Consider the following 23,837-nt stretch of genomic DNA (forward strand, 5'->3'; position numbering starts at 1 on the left):
GGGTGGATTAGGAAGACGAAATTAAAAGCTAATTAAAAGCAGAGCTCAGAAAATTCAGATGCAATTATGTTCCCTTATCACAATATTTGCTACTGAAAATACTAATTGTTGAACACTGAATGATGTTTCCATATTCCCTCATACTTTTTGTTTTCTCTGTTCAGGCACATCAGGAAGAAGACAATCCTCAGAAAACAATGGAAGTGAACGGACTTAGACCAGTGCCAGATTCCTATGACTATGATCTCATTGTCATTGGTGGAGGCTCAGGCGGTCTGGCAGCTGCCAAGGTATGAGAGGGAAAACACAGACTTATACTTTCCTTGTCAGCAGGTGGGTGACATCCTCAGTGTCTTGAATTTGGGTATCTTTAGCACTGTAGGAGCACAACATTTCTGCCTGATCAGTGACATTTCTTTGGAGGTTAGTGCAATTATACAATATTCTTTTCTTTATGTTCTGAAGAAGGAAAACACGGTATATTCCTTAATATTTGTTAATACTCCTTACTAGAATGAAACTTGGTCCCCACTAATGGGAGATGATGCTGCTGGAAAACAGCAGGTAAATATCTTAATAGTGTTTATTAGTAGCTGAACTTAAACTCAGCTCATAAATGAGAAGGTTTTTAAAACTATTCATAATTATCATCAGGAGGTATCTACTTTTATATAAAAGTACAATCTTTTCAGACATAGTTGTGTATCTTGTTTTAATTCTTGACAACGGGGGAGAGTCTGTGATTTTTGAGCTTACATAGTTGCATAAATGGAAATTTTGCCTACACTTAAGTAGAGTTATGGTCTCACCCTTCACTTCTAGGGTCTGGTATTTCCTGCCTGTAGCCAGATTGGTTAGGATATTGCTATTAGAAGCGTATCTAGATTAATTAAAAGAATCCACAGTGGTACAAAATATACCAGCTCTTAGAGCTGTCATTATCCCAAATATTTTAAACTTGCTGAAATCTAACGTAAGTCAGTAGCTCTCCTTTACTTCAGTAGTCAGGCATGTTGTGTCTCTTCTGTCTGTTGTTGGATTAACTATTTAGGAGTGAATTGAGCATTCCTGTAAGTAAAACTACATTGTTGCTCAAGACCTGGAGCTGGATTATTCCTCCAGTCAGGGGGCATTTCTTTTGTTCTTGAGAAGTGGAGGAGCTCATGGGGCAGTGAAAGAAAATAAGGGGAAAATATTTTAGCATAGCATTGGATTCACACTGAACCCCGGTCCCCTAGAAGTACTTCTGTTATAATGGAAATGTGCAGGGCTGAGTGATGGATTGTAGGTCCATAGTCTATTTTTGTAATTTACTGCTTTCCTATCAATAGGGGCACTGTTGTCATGATGTAGGATTGAGGATTGAAGGTAAGATATATGAAAATTCTGAGCACCACAAAGAGAAGCAAACACTGAGGATGGAGATGTTCTGGGATGGGAGAGAGTAACAAGAGTAAAATAGAGTTTGCAGTAATGCAAAAAGAGCTTGCAGTAATAAGAAACCAGCTGTCGAAGTTTCCATAGGGAGACTGCTTTGTTGTATACGTGTGCTATGTTGGGAAGCTACAGCAGTGATGTTTATTGCATCCTTTTTCAGTTGTAGGACAGAAAAGGTGTGCAGTAGGAGGATAAACTGCCTTATTCCTTCAACTTGGTGTACAAAGTATATTGATTCTTAGTGTTCTCAACTGATAAGTTAAGTAGAGCAGAAGATGGTAGATCAATAAAGTCAACACCACCATCATGTGTGTATTTCGAGTCAGTTTCATGTAGTTGAAGTGAAGCTGTTTTATACACATGAACTTTTGACTTTTACTTAGATTGTTCAATGTTTTTTAATGAATTAACTAACAGTGCTTGAAAAAAAAAAAACAGACCAAAATAGAAAAAAACCCCAGCTACACAGCTCTTATATGAAGTTCCAGATACCTGCACTCGGGTTTGCAGCAGTTTAACTGGGTTGGTTAAATGTGTGCTTTTGACTCTTGACACATGCACCTTTGTGAGCACATCTTCCTCTCTGCATTGGGCTCAGAGTTGGTTACTTTGGAGGCATGTCTCCACAGTGAGTGCAAACACTGCCAGGCTGACTTGGTATAATGCAGCTGCAGACTCAGACCAGTGCCAGGCCCCTGCTCTCAGTTCACACAGAACAGCTGCAGCCCTGCACAGCCTTGCTGCGTTCCTGCAGCACTGCTCTGAGCCCTGAAAGGTTTGAGAGCCTGCAGGGCAGGTTTGTGGCTGTGGGCAAATCACTCAGCAGAAGTGGTTGTATCTGTGGGATCTCAACCGAGGTGGCGATGCAGTGCTGTGCTGTGTTATGTGAGCGTGTAGCTGAGTGAAGCTTGGCAATCCATGCAGTCTACTTAGCTCACCCTGGTAAAGCTTTTTGGAGCAGTGTTTAAGAGCTGTCATTATAAAGGAGCTTTAATGCCACGTCTCAGTCCCTAAGCACCTTTCTGAGGAACTTTCTCAGAGGTGCTGCTAATGGATAGGAATTAGCTTCTTGGCCAGCCTAGATCTTTATTGGAAGTGGAAATCCAGTACAGCAATGTTTTCCAAAGGTGTCTATAGCCTGTGTTATTTGAAGTGTGATTTGCATTTTGCATGAAGTAAAATAGACTTAAAATTGAAATTCTAATTGTCAACTATTCGGATTAACAAGTATTACTGGTAACAGATCGCTGAAGGCTGTCCAGCTCCTCCCAAACCAAACCCAAGGTTTGGTGTAATATCCTGTTCCTATAGTTGTTACTGCTTACATGTTTAAGAACTCATTGTATGATGCCAGCATAGTTGTGGCTACTGCAAGTAGCAAAGTTATTCTGCTGCATCTCATGGGAGGAATCTGTCATTGCTGTTGATCAGCTACATAGTGCTTCCCTAAGTGATTTTCCATGCTGTCTGTTTTTGCCGCCTTCTTAAAAAACACGAAGGGAGCAATGAAATTAGTGTATAGTTCTCAGTATCAGGCATTAATTGTAGATTAGCTAATGAAAGTTCTCAGGGGACATACAGAATCATAGAGTTGTTAAGGTTGTCATGCTTGGCCACATGATTTCTTATGTCATTTTCTGATGTGGTTTCAAACAAATGTTGGAGAAACCATCTTTGAAGGGAAAACTGGATTAATTAGGAATTTGTTAAGTATGTTAAAAGTAAATGAGAATGTTGGGAAATAGTCTGAAAAAAATGACAGGATGGAAGAGTGAAGAGGATGTTGGACTCAGAGTCTCCTGTGTATTGGCTGGTGCCATGCTGGCAGGATAAATATCTTTTTTTTTCCTTTCATCTTCTTTTTCCTACTGAATGCACAGATGAATTCAGAAGATTAATGACTGTCTGTCTGTTCCCTTGCAAATCGTTCATTGTTATTTAATTAAAAGTCACAAAGCTTTTCAGCAATGCATGATGTTATCATCTACTCCAAATTCAACCTCTAATATTTAGATACGTGTCTTATTTAATTTGTTTTGCAGGAAGCTGCCAAATATGAAAAGAAAGTGATGGTGCTGGACTTTGTCACGCCTACACCTCAGGGAAGCTCATGGGGTAAATTTCTCTTCGTTACAATCCTGTTATAAAGGAACTTTACTCAAAGACTCTGATTCTCATGTTTGAAATCTGCCACACTGATGTGAAAATCGCATCCTGTTTCTTTCTCTCAGGTCTTGGAGGAACATGTGTAAATGTGGGCTGTATACCTAAAAAATTGATGCACCAGGCAGCTTTACTGGGACAAGCCTTGCAAGATTCACGCAAATTTGGATGGCAGCTTACAGAAGAAGGTAAAGAAAGGCACTTTTTTCAGTTTTGTCATTTGCACTGAAAATGCTGAGGTGGTTCTCATAATCAGGTGCTTGTTGCACTGCTGCACGTGTTGGCTTGAACACTGTGAGGCAACTTTGGAGAGATTGCATGTAAATTGAAGTGTTTTTCAAGTCTAAAGCCATAAGGCTTATTGCCTCCATGTTTGATCTGTTTATTAATAGCTCCTGATCATGTTAGTAATTGATGAGACTTGTGTGAATAAAAACAATAAGGTACTGCTCCATTTCTGAATGTACCACAATATCTAAGGGAATACCCCAGAATGTTGCCTGACAGAAACTCCTTATAGTTGCAAGCAAGGATTTCTTTTTCCTAAGTGTCTGTCACTACTATGTAGGAAGACAGATTTTATTTTCATTAGCTCTAATATGTGTGGTTATAAGATTATGATTTACTTAGGCTGTAATCCTGTAGTGGGGAGCATGCAGAGGCACCTCTCAGAAATGCATTGTCTTTGTTTATTGAGCAATGTCATCTGCTTACAGCATCTGTCAATATAAACCTGTCAATAATGCAGTAATTTTCAATGTTTTAAGTCATGCCTGTTGACCTCTCATGTTGTCTGTGCTGATGTAATTGTCTGAATTTCAATAGATTTACCCTGAAATAAAACGGGAGTAAGACAAACCCAGTAAGACTGGGTCATGAAAAGAATCTGTTTGAGAGAATACAAGTTTTGTTACGGAAAAAGAAGAACTCAGACTAAAAGGTGAACCTTCCTCTTTTGTTTCTGACAGTCAAACACAACTGGATGACCATGACAGAATCTGTTCAGAATTACATTGGTTCACTGAACTGGGGCTATCGGGTTGCGCTGAGAGACACGAAGGTCACGTATGAGAATGCATATGGAGAATTTGTTGGGCCACACACAATTAAGGTACTCCTTAGCCATTGTTTGCTGTGTCTTCCTATAGAGCTGTCTGAATAGAGATGCTTTTCAAATAGAATAATTTTTCCCATGGTGGGACTGTAAAACACTCACTTTGGACTAATACTTTGTCTGCAGGCAACAAACAAAAAAGGAATTGAGAAGCTGTACACAGCTGAGAGATTTATCATTGCCACTGGTGAACGACCACGCTACCTGGGTATACCTGGAGACAAGGAATACTGCATTAGCAGGTAAACACAGGCAGGAATAGGAAGTCATTGCTTGTGTGTAAATGCTTCCCCATACTGAGGAGCACAGTCTGCTTGAAGGAAAACCCCATACTCAGATATCAGGGAAAGTGGGAATAGCATAGCTGCTGACGTTATGAGGTTGGTAGAAATCTGTCTTCATTGCATTGGGGCAGTCTTGAAACCCAGCACAATTTTTTTTCTAGCTACTCAGTGAAAATAATTCAACTTTTGAGAAAAACTGGTTTCAAGTGTCTGGTTAGTTGCTTGTTATATGAAGATAAAATGTGTTTTCATATCAGAGTAACTTTTAAGTTACTTGATGTAGAAACAGAGGTTGGAATTACAGACTGGCAGACTATAGCAATAAAATAAATAACTGGCATAATCCCTCTGAAACCAGAACACCGTGTGGTATGTTTCCCTTCTAATAAGGAGTAATGCAATTAAAGATAACAGATAATACAGCCTGTAAAGTGGTGCTTTAAAGCAGCTTCAAGGTGGAGGAGTCAGGAATTCCAGACTTAAATGCTATCAGATTGTGTAATCTTTGCTGAGTTCCTTGGGGTGTAGGAGCTATGCTACAGCCTTTAATTGCACAATCACATTTTATTCCACCACCCTAACAAAGGTGGAAATAAACTTATTTTAGATTTAAATCTTCAGAGAATTGTATTGCCAAACTCTAAGTGTCTGCTGAGTAAGTGTGGTGCCTCCATGAGTCTTGGTTTTGTGGAGAAGCCCTGGTTTTATAGCCTAGGTCCAAAGTGTGGTAGAACTGATGTAGCTTGATGAAGCAGTTGAAAGAAAGGAAAAGCAGGCAGAGGAGCATGTTTTCCATAATTTCATACTTCTATTTTTGCCTGTTACTGTGGTTTGCATTAATCTGGTTTGTTGTCTGTGTGTATCTGGCACTGTGTATAATGCTTTAGCAAAAGAATAAGACTTCAAAGTGATGGTGGTATTTTATCTTAAAGCTGAGCCCCTTCCTCTTTTAGTTCTCAGGAGCTAAAATTTGCAGCAAAATATTCAAAGCAAGATTCAGAGGGGAAATAAACACCTACCTTTTTTAACAATTTGTCCTAAATTTCTGTTTAAAAACCCTCCACATTTTTGTGGTGATTCAGACTTTTCATACTCTTTTTTTTTTTTTTGTATGTATGTATGTATACTCCTAGATGTAACCTTTCCATCTGTCGTGTACTGCTCTTGTATTCCAGATGAACTTCCAAAAAATTAAGCAGGGTTTTTTTGGTGAGCAGGAGAAGGAATAAAGTTCTATTCTTACAGAAAAAATTAGATAAATATAAAGCACAATACATTCTTCTGACTGCCTCTAACTTTCTTTTCCTTTTTCCTTCCTTTTTATTTTTTTCTCCAGTGATGATCTTTTCTCTCTGCCTTACTGTCCAGGGAAAACCCTGGTGGTTGGAGCTTCCTATGTTGCCTTGGAATGTGCAGGATTTCTTGCAGGCCTTGGATTAGATGTCACTGTAATGGTGAGATCCATTCTCTTAAGAGGATTTGACCAGGACATGGCAAACAAAATTGGTGAATATATGAAAGAACATGGAGTCAACTTCATTAGGGAGTTTGTGCCAATTAAGGTAGGCTCCAAGTGACTACAGCTGATTGGGATATACCTATCATAATGTTTTAAGATGTAAATTATTTTAATTAATGAAAAAGTTGAACTTGCATTACAGTATTTGCTGTGATATACAATGGGTTAATTTTTGTTTTAAACGAAATCCATGAAACTTAATTAATTGAAATGTATAATTTAATCTTAATATTAAAATTTTGTGAGATTACAAAATTCATTGTTTTTATCAGAATTAGTTGGGTTAGTATATGTTGCATTGAAAATGTTACACGTGCTCGTCCTGGTTCTGCAAATGTTAAATATACTTAAATTCAGCAGTTGTCCTGAAATCTGTGAAACTTCTTGCAGGCCCATAATTAAGCAGATACATAATTTCCTCTAAGATCAGGGTCCAGTGCATCCCAAATAGTCATATTTTTCGTTGCCATTTTTCAAATTCTCAGCCAGCAAATACTGTTTATATGCCAAGGATTAGTGGACAATCCAGAGAAGTAAATGGGCTTTGGAAGTATCCATCTGTATCGTTTACTTGGCAGAGTCCTTAAATACTTGCTCAATTTCTGTTGACTTCAGTAAGAGTGCTCATGTAGGTAGTTACATATATATATAGGCATGTCTATAGGCAAATTCAGGTTGAATTTAAACCAGATTAGAAGTTCTGGAGCTTTTCTAATGCAAAATTGCTCTATCAAAGACTTCAGTGTGTGCTAACAGTATTTTTCTTCATGTTTTTTTCACGATAGTGCTTAATTGTTCTGAAATAGCAAATTATATATTAAGCAATTTCAGTTTGGTGTTAAACCAGCGTGCTACTGAGTTTAACACTTTGGGGATTAAACCCTTAATTTCAGTGAAGACTGTTCATTTCCACTCTTAGCAGTATCAAGAGCAGCTTTAAAAATGCTCTTGCCACTTCGCCCTGTGGGTCTGAGGCTTTCTCACAGAATGAGAGTTCTTGTGAGAAGTCAAAATGGATGTTTCAAGGAAATTCATTTTTATGCATGTTTTCGTTGCATAAATCCCATGCTGTATGAAAAGTAGGGATGATTATCTACGTTCTGTTTCAGACATAGCTTTTTGTAAGCTCTAATGGGGGATGAGAAAGAAGGAAGCTGTTTTTACAAGCAGATCATTACAATTAAATGTCAAGCAGGCTCCTCCAGATGCATCCTGTGATGAGGAGTCCATCACCACAGTCACAAATGCACTTCTGTGTATTTTACCCTGTCCCTTCACTATATGTCTTTGATTTCAATGGGAATAAAATATTTGGCCCTGCTTCTGGTTGCGAATATCCTTCAACTTAAGTTGCTGGATAGGTTTTAAGCAGGTTTTCTCACCTCTTTCAGACGTTGTGTTTGAAGTTATGCATGTTGTGCTTATGAAAATCCTTCCTTGGGATGTTTGAAGGCAGAAGATAAATTATTATAAATAATGCTGCCTTTGAACAGGAGCAGTTTAGCACAGTGATCCTTTAAGGTTAGTAGGATGGTACAGTTGGTTTTTTTAAATTGACAAGAAAGGACAAGATTAAAAACTTCATCAGAAACTGCTTTTTCTGCCTCTAAATACTGAACATGCAGTAGGAACCAGGGTGTTGTTGAAAAGTACCTCTTCATCTGTAAGAAGAACACTAAAATTCTTCAGAATTGTGTAAAGTGTTGCACGCTTACATGTCTCTTGCATGTCCTGCTGAGGGCTTTCTGTGACAGTAGCCTCCCTTGGGTGGAGGGAATGATGGCAGCAGGTGGAGAAAATGTCGGACGGTGTTTCCAGGCCTTGTAAGAGTTTCCTTCCTACTCACCTCCTCTATCCCCAGTGAATACAACAGGTCATGTGCTGGGCTTGGACAAGAATTTAACCATCAGTCCACTTTTATAAACAGAAATGAGATTTTGTTGTGTTGGTCATAAGAATAAATGCAGGGACATAGAACAACACATTAAAATATGCAAGTAGTAATGTAAAGAATCTTTAGAGTAAGTGCTTAATTTTAGGTCATGGTAAAAACTCTCTCAATGATGTGTGGTGGGAAAAATACACATTTGTATATTTTTATTTGAAACTAAACTTTTGTTTTCTTTTTTACTCCATGCAACACCCAAAATAGGTTGAGCAGGTTGAGGAAGGAACTCCTGGAATATTGAAGGTTACAGCCAAGTCCACAACGGGAGACCAAATGATTGAAGGGGAATACAATACTGTGAGTCCTGTCTATATGCATGAAGAATGTGAAATAGCCTTCCATTGAATGTTGAGATTTTGTGGGGTGTTTTTATCCTCACTTCAGATTTTAAAAAATTATATTAGTCATTAAATATGCTAATTGAAAACAGTCAGCAGGTAATTAATCTGGAGAAAAAAGTCCCAAAGTCCATGGTTATTTACCTTGCCAAATCAGTTTGCATGCTTTTGAAACCTGTTTCTTAACTTAGGGGTGTAGATGAGCTTGGTCACGTGGAATCAGTTGCAGGACTTTTTCCCAGTGGAATATTTGTAATAAATGATAAGTAATGATTTATAATAGCTTTCGTAGTAATTAAGGCATGTTTTGTAGTTAGCACAAAACAACAGCCTGTGCAGGAGTTAAACAAGTGGGTGACGTGTCATCTCAAGACCTGTTGTTGACACATCTTCACAAAAACCATTAATGCTCTGTGGCAAATCAGTCAGGAAACTTCATTACACGCTTAAGACAGTAAAATTGCAGTGTGCAGGTATGGTATTGTATGTTTGATTGACAGTTTCCATCACACCTCACCCCACTCATTTTCATAGACCTTGATGCTGAAAGGACAAAAAAAAAGTTGTGAATAGAGTATTTGGAACCACACAGAATGCATAAAGACAGGCCTCTGCCAGCCTGGGACTTCAGACTGCAAATACTTTGTGCCAGAGACCTCGTTTACCTGTGCAGTGCATCAGTCATCCCTAAAAAGTACACACCTCAGTGCATCTGGGAGCCAACAGTGTGGGAAGGTTTAACAATGGCAGCAGAGCTATCGCTCACGGCTGTAATACTGGGGTTTTTCTGGTCCATAATAGTGAAAGCTTTTTAGCAAGGAAATCAATACCATCCCTTCATTAAGGAAACTTTTGGTTTCTTATTGCTACATCTTTTACTGAAATGCTGTCACTCCTCATAGAAGCTGTGACCTGTCTGTGCTGCATTTTAAGACCTTCAGCTCTTAGGATCTGGTGTATTTGATCATCCGTAAGACTTGAAGGAGATCTCAGGATTCCTTCAGGACAGTTCCTGGCTGTCATATGAGAAGCATTACATAGTTATCTGGGCAGTTGTCCAAGACTACAAAGCGTGTAGCAAATTTCCTTGTGATAGCAAAAGTTGGAACTTGATTTGTTATGATAGCAGAGTTGATAGAATGGGTAAGAATTTGGCCTGTTCTGAACAAATGTTCAAACAAATAATATTCAAAAAATAATATCCTTTGACAGTGACTTGGCTGAGAGCCTATATAAGTAAATTATATTTTCAGATCAAACCAAATACTATTTTACGGTATTTTTATTTGCTTAAGCATCTGAGTTTCTTTCCTAAAGAGCCCTTTCCTGATGGAGCATTTTGAGGTCACCTGCCCTGGTAAGGATACAGGATAACACTTTGGTATAAAACTGCAAGGAAATAAAGAATCTATCCCTAACTGATTTGTCTAGAATATTCTTGGGGTATTTTTTTAGGGAAAGCTATTTGACTGTTTTTAATCTTAGCATTAAAACCTGGTATTGTTAGGTCATGGTGGTAGCGTGGCTTGTCTTAAACTCTGTGAATCTACAATGGGTAACAAATGTATTCACCTTACTGTGACCAAGCCTTAGATACTAATCTCTAGTATATCTTGAAGATAACAGCCAAAGGAAAAGGCACTTCTGAGTTTTTAAAAATCCATAATGTGCATTGCTGTTTTGCAGGTGTTGCTGGCAATTGGACGAGATCCATGCACGAGAAAAATTGGTTTGGACAAAGTTGGGGTGAATATCAATGAAAAGTAAGGACAGATGTCTGTGTATCACTCACTGCTGAGCTTGCATCATGTACTGTTACAATGGTAGCAGTACAGAGACATCCAAAAGCTTTGAGGAAAAATTTGTCCTGATTGTATACACTTGGATAGGAGACTGTGTAGCAGATAACTGCATTTTCCCCCATAGTACTGCTACATTTGCTTTTTTGTTGCTGAAAAGTCAATTTCTAATTCCTGGGAGAAAAAAGTGTCAGTTCCATTCTGTCTAGGTTCACTGATCTGTCTTAGCTTCTTCCAGTTACAGGATTTTCTAGGATCTGCCAGTTGTTCCTTGTACTCTCTTTTTCTTGTCACCTTGCTTTTATCACCTCTTGGAGCAAAAATCTGTTTGCTCATACAGGTTTTCAGAGCAGTGAGTTTTGTTTATATTTTAATATAAATGCTGCTATATGTTATTTTGAAAGATAAGGTTCAAGTAGCATTCCTTAAAGTCACAGGTGAAGTTCTTGATGTGTTTTAGGTTTTGGAGGGGTTTGTTTCTTGCCTAGAAGCAATCCTTGGGAACAATTTGTGTCTTATGTAGAAGAGTATTTGATGTTTAATGTAGTGAGGTTGTTGCGCCAGGGAGTGGAGCTATCAGTAACATTTTCAATATTGGTAACAAAAACGTCTTCCAGGCATGTGGGTCCTCAAAGACCTTCACTTTGAAGAAAAGACAAGGGACCATGAACTTGACCAGTGCAGAGTTTTTATACATGAATGCAGTAACTGATGTTGTCAAAGGGAACAGTCGTGATATTCCAAATAAGTGGAAATTTTGGTCCACTCAGAATTGGCAGACCCACATTGGCTTGTAGAGCAGTACACCTCTTTCTGATGTCAGGACACCTATTACTAGCTTAATAGAATGAACTATAAAGTTACTAGCATAAACTGTATAATTGTTAGCAAGTGCAAAATTGAGGAAGTTGGATTTTTAATATGGGAATTGCCGCTGGTCTCTCAAGTAACTGTGTGACTGTTTCTGTGTCTGTCTGATTAGGTTTCCCTGTTACATGTGTTTCCCGTGGTGATCACGGCACTATCTCATTTATTGATGAAGTAGGAAATATTAATAATTAAAAACTTCCATAAGCTCAGTGCACTTACAGCTAAAAAGCTTGCTGGCTGTCCCTTAGGTAGGGTGTGTAACAGCCTGACCTGTCTCTGTGTAGGAGCCTGAAGGATAAGCTTCTATAAACAGCTTCAGCCACTGGACTGAAATTTCAGTAGTGGAAAAATTGTTTTGTCTTACAAGTGGAGTGGGAGAATGCCTCTTTCTGTCATTCCTGAAAGCTGCCAGTACACAGCTCAGCTGGTGGTAGAGGGTGTTTCTGGAAGAGGTTTATGCTTCACCTCAGTGATTCAGGAGATGAATCGCAGCTTCTCAAGCTACCTCCTTATCCAGTGTGTGAATTCCTGTAATTTTGGTCAAATTTGCCCTACTTTATATTCCTGCCCAAGACTGTAAGATTATGAATATGAATTCTTTCCCCCATACTTCACATACAAGTCTTTCTCTTAAAGCTAAGGGGCCTAACTCCTGCAAGGTTATTTACACCTCTAACCTTCACAGCAGAACACTTACATCTTTTTTCTTGTTATTTCCAATTGCAGAACGGGAAAAATTCCTGTCAATGATGAGGAGCAGACAAACGTGCCACATATCTATGCTGTTGGAGATATACTGCAGGGCAAGCTGGAACTCACACCAGTGGCAATCCAGGCAGGAAGGTTGTTAGTTCGGAGGCTTTATGCTGGGGAAACCACTAAGGTAAGGAACCAGTTGACTTAAAACACTGTCACTGCTCTCCAAGTGCAGAGTGCAAGTCTGCTTGTTTGTGGAAAACCCAGGAGAATTTTAAGGATTAGCTTTGATGATCACTTTAATTTTCCCCTGGCAAAGATATTACTGCAGATGTGTTCTGCTAATTGTGTAGGATGAAATTAATACCTTGTGGGTTAAGCAGTAGTCTCTTTTATTTTTTCCTATTAAGAGGGTTTAGTTTTCTCTCAGAGTATAATGATAATGAAATTAACAGAGATAATTTAACTTGGTTTTAATTCTACTGCCTTCCATAAAAGTTAGCAATCTTTCCCATTCTGTTAAGTGCTTTAACACCAATTCAAAGGCAGTTTACTAAATCTACCTACGGTCCCTAAATAGAGTGTAATAGGAGTTTGTGATGCTCTTAATTTTCAATGCTATTTTCACTAATTTTTTTCACTTCTCATCTTTATGTTTTCAATGTAATACACAGTCCTAATTGTAGTTGAATATGGACAGAATGGAAGATCAGATGTAACAATAACTCAGCACATATTTATACCTGAGTACTTGAATTAATGGATTCAGTGTTTGTTTCATACCAGTGCAGCTCTGGGTTTCAGCCAGGTTATGGTTGTTCAAATGGGAGTAATGTGGGTACTCATTTACACCTTATGTTTAAGCCATGAGGAAAGGAGAGTGCCTTTAAAGAACTGCTATACTGATATGGGTGCTTGTCTCACCTTCATAACCATATGTCGTGACCATAAAGGTTTTTCTTTTTCAGAGCCTGCTCTATTCATAGCAAGTTCAACTATCAGCCAGATTTAGAGCTTGATTGAGTTGTTTATTTTATGTTGGCAGGTATTGCAGTAACAGAGCCCTGAATCAGTGTGCATAATGTCATTGAATTAGCCAGGCAAGGTTTAAGTAACTGTAGCAGAAGCCAGATTTTTTTTATTGCTGCAATGCTATGGATATGTCTTAATTTACATTTTATGCCAGATAAGTCTCTCAAGGTACAAAAATCCTTATGCTGCCAAAGGAAGCATTCTTATTCAGGGAATCCAAGAAATGAGTAACTACTTAAATGGGAGCGTGGCTTACACTGCCTTTGTAACAAATCTGGAAAAGGTGATTGAAACATAATGAGGTGGTGTGGATAGGTGGGGAAAGAATAGTAATCAGTGTCTGAGTTGATCCTCAGTCACAAAGGAAATTAATTTGAGTTGAAATATGTAGAAAATCAAATTGCTAGAAATGAAATAGAGCTGGCCAGCCTGCTTAGTCTGCTATGGCAGAATGACTCATTTGGTGGACATGGGAAGAGCAGTGGATGTTTGTTTATTTTGAGTCTAATAAAGGCTTTTGACACTGTCTCTCATAACATTGTCGTGGACAAATGGATGCATTGCAGGATGGGTAAGTGGGCAGTGAGGTGGGTTGAAAACTGGCTGAGCAGATGAGCTTAAAGGGCTGTGCCCAGCATTCCAAAGACCAGCTGAAGGCCAGTCACTGCTGGTGTGCCACAGGGTTGGACATAGGTCCAGTGCTGTTTAACATCTATATTAATGGATCTGGATGCTGAGAACAAGTGCACCCTCAGAAAGTTTGGAGATGATACAAAACTGGGAGAAGTGACAAGTTTTTGCTGTCCCCCCCAACTGGCTGTACTTCATGTCTTTGGTTCTTTGGCATCACCTAGGCCACAGCTGATGAAAAATGAGTTTTGAATGGTAGGGTGCCTTTGCAGCATCCCCAGCTGAAAATAGCATGCTTTGTAGAAGTGGTTGAAAAGGCTACTTTTTATCTCCAGTTTGACCCGTGGTCTAGTACATTTTTAAAATGTATTTAAAATCCATTTAATCTGGGCGTACTAATGTTAGTGTGACTTTAAACTGTCATTTTGTTCTTGCTCTAATTAACACCTCTGGAATGAACAAACACAAAACTGTACCTCAAGTTAAGACAATTTAAAAAAAACAAAAGAGCTTTCAGAATTGTGGATAATTGAGCTTTTCTTCCTGTGTTTCAGACTGCTGTATGCTGGTTTTATTACTGATGTTGTGTGGGTTTTTTGTTTTATTTTGAATGCCATACAGTGTGACTATGTGAATGTTCCAACTACTGTATTTACTCCTTTGGAGTATGGAGCCTGTGGGTACTCTGAAGAGACCGCAGTGGAGAAATTTGGGGAGGAAAACATTGAGGTAAACGTGTTAATTTCATCTGGGTTTTAGCTTTCCAATTTGTAATTTTAAATAATGTTAAGAGTCAATTAAAACAGCATTTTGTGCTCTGATGTAAGGGCAGGAGGTGGCTTTTTGTCTTCCTTGGCTGTTCCTAGACATGTTATAAAAATAATTCTCAATTCCAATAGCTCTAATTGCAGATATGTTCTATTTTTGGCAAACAGGGGCTTAAAGGTGGAATATTTGGTTAAAAAAAAAAAAAGAGAAAAAGGGTTTCTTTGTGTCTGCAAATACTTCAGGATAAATTTAAACTGGGCATGTGCTGGAAGCGATACACTGGTTTTAATGTCAAAGTGGAGCTTTGGTACCTACAGCAGGGCAAATTCCTTACCACAGTGATTTTTACTTTATAAAACCAAATGTTATGCTCATTTTTCCTGTTTACTTTGACTGTACAAAGAGGTATGTGCTTCATTTTACTCATGTGAGTAATCTCTTTTCATTCTCTGGGATTGCTGGTCAGGAGTGAAATTAGACAGATACAAGCACTTAGTGCCTGAGGCTGTTCTTCCAAAATACTGTATGGACCACATTACAGAAAGCATGAGGGGAAGAAATCTCACAATAAACGGAACTTTTATGTCCTGGAAATATCACCTGAGGAGCATTATTTGCAGAAATAAGCAGATAAGTGGTAGTTCATGAAGTTGAGAACTTGTCTTCCTCTTAGCTGACATTTTCTGAATTGGACTGTGGAGAAAAATAAGTGAATACAACTCAAAATGGCAGTGTGTAAAATACTGTTAACCTGACCACAGGGCAAAGGCTTAAATGCTTTTCTGCCCACAAAGTTTGTATATACCCAGTCAAATTTTTGTTATTGAGTGAAATTCTTGATGTTATACGTGAAACAGTGGACCCTTTGTTCTGGAAAATGTGCTTTTGATTTTCAAAGCATTTTCTTTTTTAAAATGTGCAGCCAGAAGCATTTGTGTTCTGGCTAAGTCCTCATTTAGTGTATTCTGACCTCTTTATTGTGTCACCTTATTGGCTTTTGTTTTTGCAAGCCTCAGTAAGATTATTGAGTCGCTTGTGATTTTGTAACTTAATAAGAGCATGGTGAACTGTGTCCTGGAAGTGTAATATTCTTATGGCTTCTCCTTTTTTAATTATTGGATGACACTAGTACTTGTTTTGTAGAGACTCCTGTCTTTGGCATTCATTAAGGGAAAAGAGTATCATCATGATTTCAGATGTTCGAATTGCTATGTACATAGCTCATTATTTAGGATAATCCGGCAGCTTTTGGAAGATCATGCTCTCTGCTTGGAAATTTTACAACTCTGTTTAAACCTGTGTTTTATTTCCAGGTGTACCATAGTCATTTCTGGCCACTGGAGTGGACTGTGCCATCCAGAGACAACAACAAATGCTATGCAAAGATAATTTGCAATATTCAAGATAACGTAAGTGCATCTTTCCTTCCAGGGCAAACAGTATCTATATGTTTGTCGTAGGGACTGTTGATGATACAGCAGATATAAATAGGTTATTTTTAACAAATTAAAATTTATTTAAATTTGCCTACCTTCTGAAATGTAATAAATATTTATAGTGATGCATACTTCTGTGTATACAAAACCAACCCCCAGTAAAATACAAAATTCTGCCATTGCTATTTGCATATGGCACTTCTTCCATATATGTAAAATAAGAAGTAGAGATCTTCAGGAATGTTCATTAGCTTTGAGAAGTGAGCAAATCAATACATGTAAAAATGGTTAGGAGTTTTATTGGTTTATTCTCTCCTTCCCAAACTTGGACATTCTTTTCTGGGAGATTCCTCTCTCTGAAATTGAGGTCTCTCAGAAACCATCACAACTTGTAACCTCTCCAAACCCACATGTGCTTGTAAAACTCTTCAGCTTGTTCTAACAGGATAATGTATCTTGCCTGCACAAATCTCATTTAGGGTGATAATACCAGGATTATCCTTGGGCTAGGATCAGATTTCCTGGCAGTGGAAATGTACAGTACCTGCTGAAGCAAATGCAAAGCTAGTAATTAGTTAGAAGAATTGGTGTGCCCATCTCAGAATGTTCATCATGTGTTTAATAAAATTTAGTTGATTTTAATAATATAAATTATTATGAAGAGTAATATTCTATTAAAATGTATTCCTGTTAAGATGGTGGCATAGCTATCCGTCCTAGAAGAAAAAACCAAAACTTACTTTACCTATATTCATTTTTCTTAGATACAGATTTATCTTCCTGCAGTTTTTCTAAGCATCATGTTGCTGTTTCGTAAAATTTGCAAACCTGTTGGGCGTTGCCCATCTCCTCTTTCTGGAGGAGTTTGCAGTAGCGTGAAAGGTATCACAGTACCTCTGGCTACATTCTAATCCAAAGTTACTTAAGAAAATGCAAAGGTTTAATGGTGATTTAAAGTGTTTCATTAATTTATTTTCACTTCTTGTCCTGAAAATTTGAAACGTGTTTAAGCGTCTAGGGTAGCGTTGAAAGCTACCCTGGAAAAAAAATAGTTCAGTAACTATTTAATACTCTTATTACCTTGGTTTCATTACTATGGTTTTATTTTGACATATGTCCATATTTTTAAAGGAAAATAATGGTAATTCCATTTTAGTTATCACTCAATTATAGCTTTTCTTATTTAAATAAACTCTGTGGTAAATCTCAGTCCTCAGAATTATTGAAAGAATAAAAACCTTTCAATGTATGTAGTATCCACTATACCAAATATATGTGGTATTTAGCAGGAAGAGCAGATAACTTTTGATACTCAGCTGGGCTACATCTGTGGTCACCAAAATCTGATGAATTCCCTGAAGGCCGCTAAAGCCCACAGCAGCTGACATGTGCTAAATGTTCATGTTTCTCTTTTTAAGAAAAGCAGATCAGGTCAGTACAGCTTGTCCTGCTGGGTGTTTTCTGAGGATGTATGTGCAGTGTGGTGTGTTTTGCAATTGAACAGGAGTATAGATAGGAGAAGTGTGAATAGTACCTTCCTTGTAACTGGATGGGGTTTTTGCCAGTCTTTGAGTGTATTATCTCCCAATGAAAGCCAACACTGCCACAAGAGTTGTTGGCAGTTTAGTTAAAATATACTTCCTGCCATGTCTGGTTGGCCACAACTTCAGCTCGTGGTCCTTTCCTGTGAGCAACTATCAAACTGAAAATTCTTCAACAGATACAGACCATGTAGCCTCCTACCACAGGCCCTCGTACTGAAAGCCTTCCTGCAGGGTGCTCACCTTTACTTAGGCAAGCATTCTGTGGGAATGAGTGGAATAACTCACCTGAATAAAATTTAAATCCTTGATTGTGACTCAGACACACACAATGGAGCACAGACCATGGCATGTGTTAAATTTGTATGCTCTTGGTGTACTTCTGTGCGAAACTTTGTAAGGAAGCTGACTCCTGAATTCTTCGTTGAATCTTTGCAGAGAGAGAGAACAAAATTACACCATCTCCCATCTGCTGGTGCTAATGATAGTTCACATTTTAGTGGTTACATTAATTTGTGATATGTTTTGTGAGCTGATTGAATTATATACTCTGAGTAAGAAAACCTTACACCTTGTCTAACGATAACTGAATTCATGACTGTGCTTGCATTTCATTTTCTTTGGCATTTAGGAGAGAGTCATTGGTTTCCATGTCCTTGGCCCAAATGCTGGAGAAGTCACCCAAGGGTTTGCAGCTGCTATTAAATGTGGGTTGACAAAAGAACAGCTGGACAGCACCATAGGAATTCATCCTGTCTGTGCAGAGGTTTGTATACAAGGCCACCTCATAGCCCAGCTTTCATAGCATTCTGGGGTAAGGTGTTGGAAATCTGAATTAAAGAGGTCCACATTTGCAGGAAAGTAGCGGGGAGGAAAGGACAGGCAGTTATCCAGTTTTAATATTTAGAACTCTAACACTTAGGCTTAGTCTGGGGTATTTAATTTTTTTTTAGTGTGTTCATTTGTGAAAAGTTTATGGTCTCCCTTAATCCACTTCTCTCTTTACTGGGGAGTGTAGAATTTTTCTCCCTCTCAAGATTATGAAAGCTTCAAATACTATTTCTGCTAAAGTGGTTGTCAGAGCTAGATTAGTCTACTCAAAATAGGCTTACAAACTGGTGCTGGGGAAGGGGACCAGCTACATGACAATTTTTCAATCAAACTCTCTCCTCTTAAAGATCTTTCTTTATTCCGTAGGCCTTCAATTCATATGAAACCACACAAATATTTCTTCTTCTGTTTATGTTGCTGTTCCTCTTTAATGAAGAGCTCAATTTTCTCTAGCAGGTGTGGGACAGCTGCTCCCAGATGTAAATCAGAGAATGATTTTTGTAGCATTAGGACCAGTTTATATTAGCTGAGGATCCATGAAAGCTTGTTTATGACGTGTAAGTCTTCATGCAGAACCTTTGGTTGTGTTAGATACAAAGCTTTGCAAGGGTGCACCAGGATGCTGCTCTGCAGAAGTGACATCCACCTCTCTTGTTTCCTATCTTCAAGGTGATTTAGTGAAAGCAATGTAGTAAGAACTCTATTAATGAAGTGAACTGCTAGCAATCTGAATTATCTTCAAAGCAGCCACAATATAGATTCTGTTCTTTGTAGTACCATCTAATGGCATTCTTGGAGGCCCTTGAAGAGGAGTAGCAGGTCCTTATCTTACCAGGGGCCCTGTGGAGGGGGATCTCTGAGGGAGGCATTCAAACCTGTGAACTCAAGTGGGGTATTAGCATATGCAGTGTGAAGAGAGGATGAGAGTCATAATTTATTCTGGACATCTGAGCTGCTAAAATTGAAACTGAATAGAATGATGATTAGACATAATTCAGGGAGGTAATTTCAGATAATCATATTTGTTTGAGTGGGGGAGGAAGAAATTGGCTCAGGAGAAATACGCTATTTAAAAGCTCCAGGGAACAGCGATCATTTTTAGTGACAGCCTTCAAAAGGGTTTTTTATGCTTTTACCTAATTTAATCTCTTGAGCGGTAAACAAAAATCAAAGTGCAAGATGGCACTCTTTGATTAGAAAAATGCTTGAAAACTGGAATTTGTGAGGAATGAGCATATTGGATGACTAGAATGATGGATAATATCACTGCTATTTTTGTTACATCCCTGTAAAAGTTAAGGGAAATGAAGTCTGATTTGAACAGGAAAGGGGCAGTGTTACAGGGTCAAATGCTGACATCTTCATTGGCACTAGTACTAACTAATTGCTAAGTCTGCTGTGAAACATGGTTTTATTCCACTTGAAGAAAACCTTAAGACTGAGGGTCCCATTCTCGCTGCTTACAAATTAGAGCCAGATTTCACTTCTCTTCTTGGAGCAGCATTTTATTCTGCAGAAAACATGAGCTCAGAATGGAATTTCTTGCAAGGTAAAGTCCAAACAACTGCAAGCACAGAGCTGGTAGGACCTCAGCCCTACAGAGAATTACATCTTAGCCTCAACTGCACTGTGCTGCCTGAAATTCAGGGGGCTACAATCGAGCATCTGTGATGAAGAGAAATTGTCTTCTGAAACTGGGGTGATTCTTCCAGGTAGCTAATGATGGCTTTCCAGCCACTGGATCTAAGGTCTTGTCTTCACTTAAATAATGAACAAATTCTGCCAAAAAATACATGTTTCCAACAATTATCAAATGACTCCAGCTGGCTTACTAGGGAGCAGTGTGGTCCCCTCCCACACCTGGAGCTTGCAGTCTGGCCAGGAGGAAAGCAAATAAATTTTGTACTTTTTAATCTTGGTCTTTTGAAGTGAAATAACAATAAATGAAGGCTCCCATATGTTGTCAGGCTGTGGATCAGAAGTAAAGACTTCAAACCCCTCTGTCAAAACATGCACTATTTTTTAAATAAGTCACTGTTCTTCTGCCATATATATTAGACATGCATTTGTCTTCCTGATTTGTGTCTAATGCTTTATGTGCTTATAGAAAGTGGAAGAGGTTTATCATTTATTGATGTTGTTCTCTGAAGAGCTGCTAGCAGCCTTAATGCAGCAAAGCTCCTACTTAGAGAAATATAGGTCTTTCTGATCTCCATTATCTTTAGATACTTCAGTGTTATTTGCATAGCTGAAATGTGTATGTACTTTATTCTATGCTAGGTTTATTCTTCCTGAGAGATGGCTTTGATGATGACTAATTATTGCAACTTTGAAGCATTTAGATAGCAGTGGTTTTGATTTCCTTTTTTCCTTTTTATATCTATGCAAAACCATGCAATTATTTGCATAGTAAAGTACCAGTATTAAAAATTTTTTTGTAGAATTTTTCTTCCCAAATTTTAATATCTGTTAATTTTACAATAATTATTTTTGAGTATGTTGTTTGCACTAATGTGACTTGAAAGCAGTAAAGATTGGAATTTTTCAAACTGGTTTTACTCAGTGTTTTCATAGCTATTGTCAAGAGGACACAGATCCGAGGCATATACCTTCATTAGCAATCACTTCCACATTTCTGTAATGCCTACAAAGGCACAAAGGCAAAATTCCCTCCAAATGCCAAGCCTTGAGTTAACTTCATTTTCCCAAACAAAGAAGTTTTCTTTGAGCTATAAAGACACTTATTCATTAGGTGTACTGGAGTTCATTATTGCTGAGCTTGTTCCCACTGTAAAATCTTAGGAGCATTAAGACAAGAGGTGGTATAAAACCATGTGACTTCCTTAATTCTTTCTTTTCCACTGTAGAAGGAAGAACATAAGCTAAGTGAAGAGAACAAAAGTTATTTGTATGTGTGCGCGCTGTTTAATGGCAAGGATTTTAAATGTGTGATTTTCATTATTATTTTTGTGCTTTAAGAAATGGCTGCTGTTTTGAGCATCATGCCCAAGTTAATCTTCCAGGAAAAAAACCATTAATTTTAGCCACACTAAGAGTCTTCTCTTTTCTTTCTCTCAAGGTATTCACCAACCTGTCCGTGACTAAGCGTTCTGGTGAAGACATCACTGTGAGTGGATGCTGAGGTTAAAGACCTCCATTCTTGCTATTGCCAGAGACTGACTTTGATCACGCTGTCTGACTCCTGCAATTCAGAATGAAGGTTCTGGGAGAAGTCGCCCTTGGACACCTGCAGAAATGGGTAGAGCTTAACCTGGACATCCCATCGTCCTAAGGAGAGGAGCTCTGTGGGAGTTGGTCACTTGTGGTGATTGGCTGGCAATTAGCAATGCAATGGGAATCTTGACTGTCGAGTTGGTGCTTAGCAGGGCATTTGATGAATGCTTTCATGAAGTCATAGCCTGAAGCCTGCATTGTCTGGTGGGCAGTGATGGAAGAACTGCTAGCACAGCTGGACAACAACTGTTTTGGTTTGGCTTTATTCCTCTCTCCTTTCTTTCCTGAACATTCCTTTCCAGAACAAAGAACTTCCCAACTCAGAAAAATCCCCACAAGTTCAGGTAATTGTATCAGATAAAATAGCTCCTGTGTTCTGGGTCATGACACAGCAAGTGCAAGGTCTCTTCATGAGCATGTACTTTACCAGCTCACATGCCTGTGGAGGGGAAGTTCTACTTGTTTGATCATGAGGAAGAAAATAGCCTTGGAAAAAAGTTTAGTACCACCTAAAATAACATATTTCTTGCCTTCCAAACTGACTCCGTTGTGACTTTTTATTTAGAGAGCCTGATTTGTGAAAACATTCCTCTCAGTGAGAAAGGAAAATGATTTAGTAAGGCCTTTTGATACAGAAAGTTGTGTTTCTTCCCTGAAAGTAACAATCATGCATATAACGCAGATGTGATGATCTTGCTGTTCTTGAAGCTTATGTGGTTATAATGAATCCAATTTGGAGCTGACAGAGCTCCAATGTTGAATGAATTATACTTCCAAGAACTCTGTGCAACTTCATTAAATTTGAGTGAATTTATTTCTTTCCAGAGCTGTCATAAGCTGCACTGTTTCAGGTCTAAACTGGCCACTTTGAACACAAAAGTATTTAGATTTCCCTGAGATTAGTGAGCCCATAGAATCAAACAACACCCCCCCCCCAAACAACCAAAAAACAAACCCTCCAGCCAAACTCCAAAAACCAGTAGTGAAAAATCTGTTATGTAGACAGACCTAAAAGTTGTATTTAGTTCTATGTGTGCCATGTTTTCTATTTAATTAAGCAAACAATACTTTTAAAACAGAGGTTTCCATGGAAAATACCAGATTCTTGAATATCTCTCCTGTTTTGGATAAGTTGCATGCATAGTTGTCAAGAAATGGCAAAAATGCCTCTTTGTAATGGAAATGAATGTGCTTTTTGATCTGTTTTTTTTTTCATTTCCCTTCCTTTTAGCAGAAAGGTTCAGATTACTTTTATTAAATGGTTCTTGGGAGTTCAGTAGTGGGGTGTGAACAGGGGGTGAATTCCCCAGCCCTGTGGGCAGAATGCCTTATGCTTAAATCCCTACCTGGTAACAGATTCTTATATTTCTACTGGGATTTCTAAAATAGTGTTGTAAGTTATTTTTATAAACCCATACATAACTGAAGGATTTTTAAACGTGTTTTGTGTGGTATCTAGAACGTTCTGTGATGTTATTTTTCTGGCCAGTTTAATAAATAAATCGATTTGCACAAGCAGATGCTCCTTTTGATGCCTCTTCCAAGCAGACACCAAGTGGCAGCAAGGCGACTGTTTTTTCAAGGGCCAGAAGAGGGCACCATGATAAACCCAGCTTGATTTGCCTTTGTCTCTTGGATTTTGAAGGTAGAGATTTCTCTGAAAAATAGGGTTTGAGGCTGTTTCATGTGCATTTGTTTTGCATGTTAAACACTTGAGAAGGACATACTTAAAAATAAAAGATAATTAGAAAACAAATCTTTCACTATTTGCACCAGCTGCCATTCATATAACTTCTGAAAACCCAGGAGTGCAGGCTGCTGAGCTGTTGGGCAGTGTAGCTGCTCATATTTAAGCATACGGATAGCAGCATTTTCAAGCAGGTGTGTAAGAAGGTGAGATCCTGGAGATCAGGATCCTTTACTTCCTGGAGGGAATAAAGACATGTATGAGCTTGGCTTTGCAGAGCTAGACCTGCATGTATCTATTCTTGTGGGTTATGTCATCATTAAGGATGCATGTTTCTACACTGGTTGCTTTCAATTCAGTAGGTGTTGGGTTTAATTACTTCTGTTTTTTCTTTGGATTTCAAATTGTGAGACTTTTTCTGGTAGAGCTTTTTTTATTACTTCTCCATAAGGAAGACATTTTCAGGTGTGTATTTATGTCATCTGTGCATGATGCTAGAGGTATATAATA

At 38.4% G+C, this 23,837-nt stretch overlaps 1 protein-coding gene across 2 annotated transcripts in view; it reads left to right on the forward strand.

The window, feature by feature from the left end:
* Positions 1-23,158, forward strand: part of TXNRD1 (thioredoxin reductase 1) — a 36,234-nt gene extending 13,076 nt beyond the window's left edge. For both annotated transcript variants that reach the window (XM_048302359.1, XM_048302360.1), the window contains 13 exons: positions 165-290; positions 3,480-3,552; positions 3,669-3,788; positions 4,569-4,711; positions 4,841-4,956; positions 6,335-6,560; positions 8,670-8,762; positions 10,490-10,566; positions 12,199-12,355; positions 14,452-14,559; positions 15,912-16,007; positions 18,207-18,341; positions 21,486-23,158. In XM_048302359.1, the coding sequence (XP_048158316.1) occupies positions 165-290; positions 3,480-3,552; positions 3,669-3,788; positions 4,569-4,711; positions 4,841-4,956; positions 6,335-6,560; positions 8,670-8,762; positions 10,490-10,566; positions 12,199-12,355; positions 14,452-14,559; positions 15,912-16,007; positions 18,207-18,341; positions 21,486-21,548 (1,533 nt within the window). In that variant the 3' untranslated portion in view covers positions 21,549-23,158. The remainder of the gene's footprint in view (positions 1-164; positions 291-3,479; positions 3,553-3,668; positions 3,789-4,568; positions 4,712-4,840; positions 4,957-6,334; positions 6,561-8,669; positions 8,763-10,489; positions 10,567-12,198; positions 12,356-14,451; positions 14,560-15,911; positions 16,008-18,206; positions 18,342-21,485) is intronic.
* The last annotated feature ends 679 nt before the right edge of the window (positions 23,159-23,837 follow it).

Source organism: Corvus hawaiiensis, chromosome 4, assembly GCF_020740725.1.
Source record: "Corvus hawaiiensis isolate bCorHaw1 chromosome 4, bCorHaw1.pri.cur, whole genome shotgun sequence".
Classification (NCBI taxonomy): Eukaryota; Metazoa; Chordata; class Aves; order Passeriformes; family Corvidae; genus Corvus; species Corvus hawaiiensis.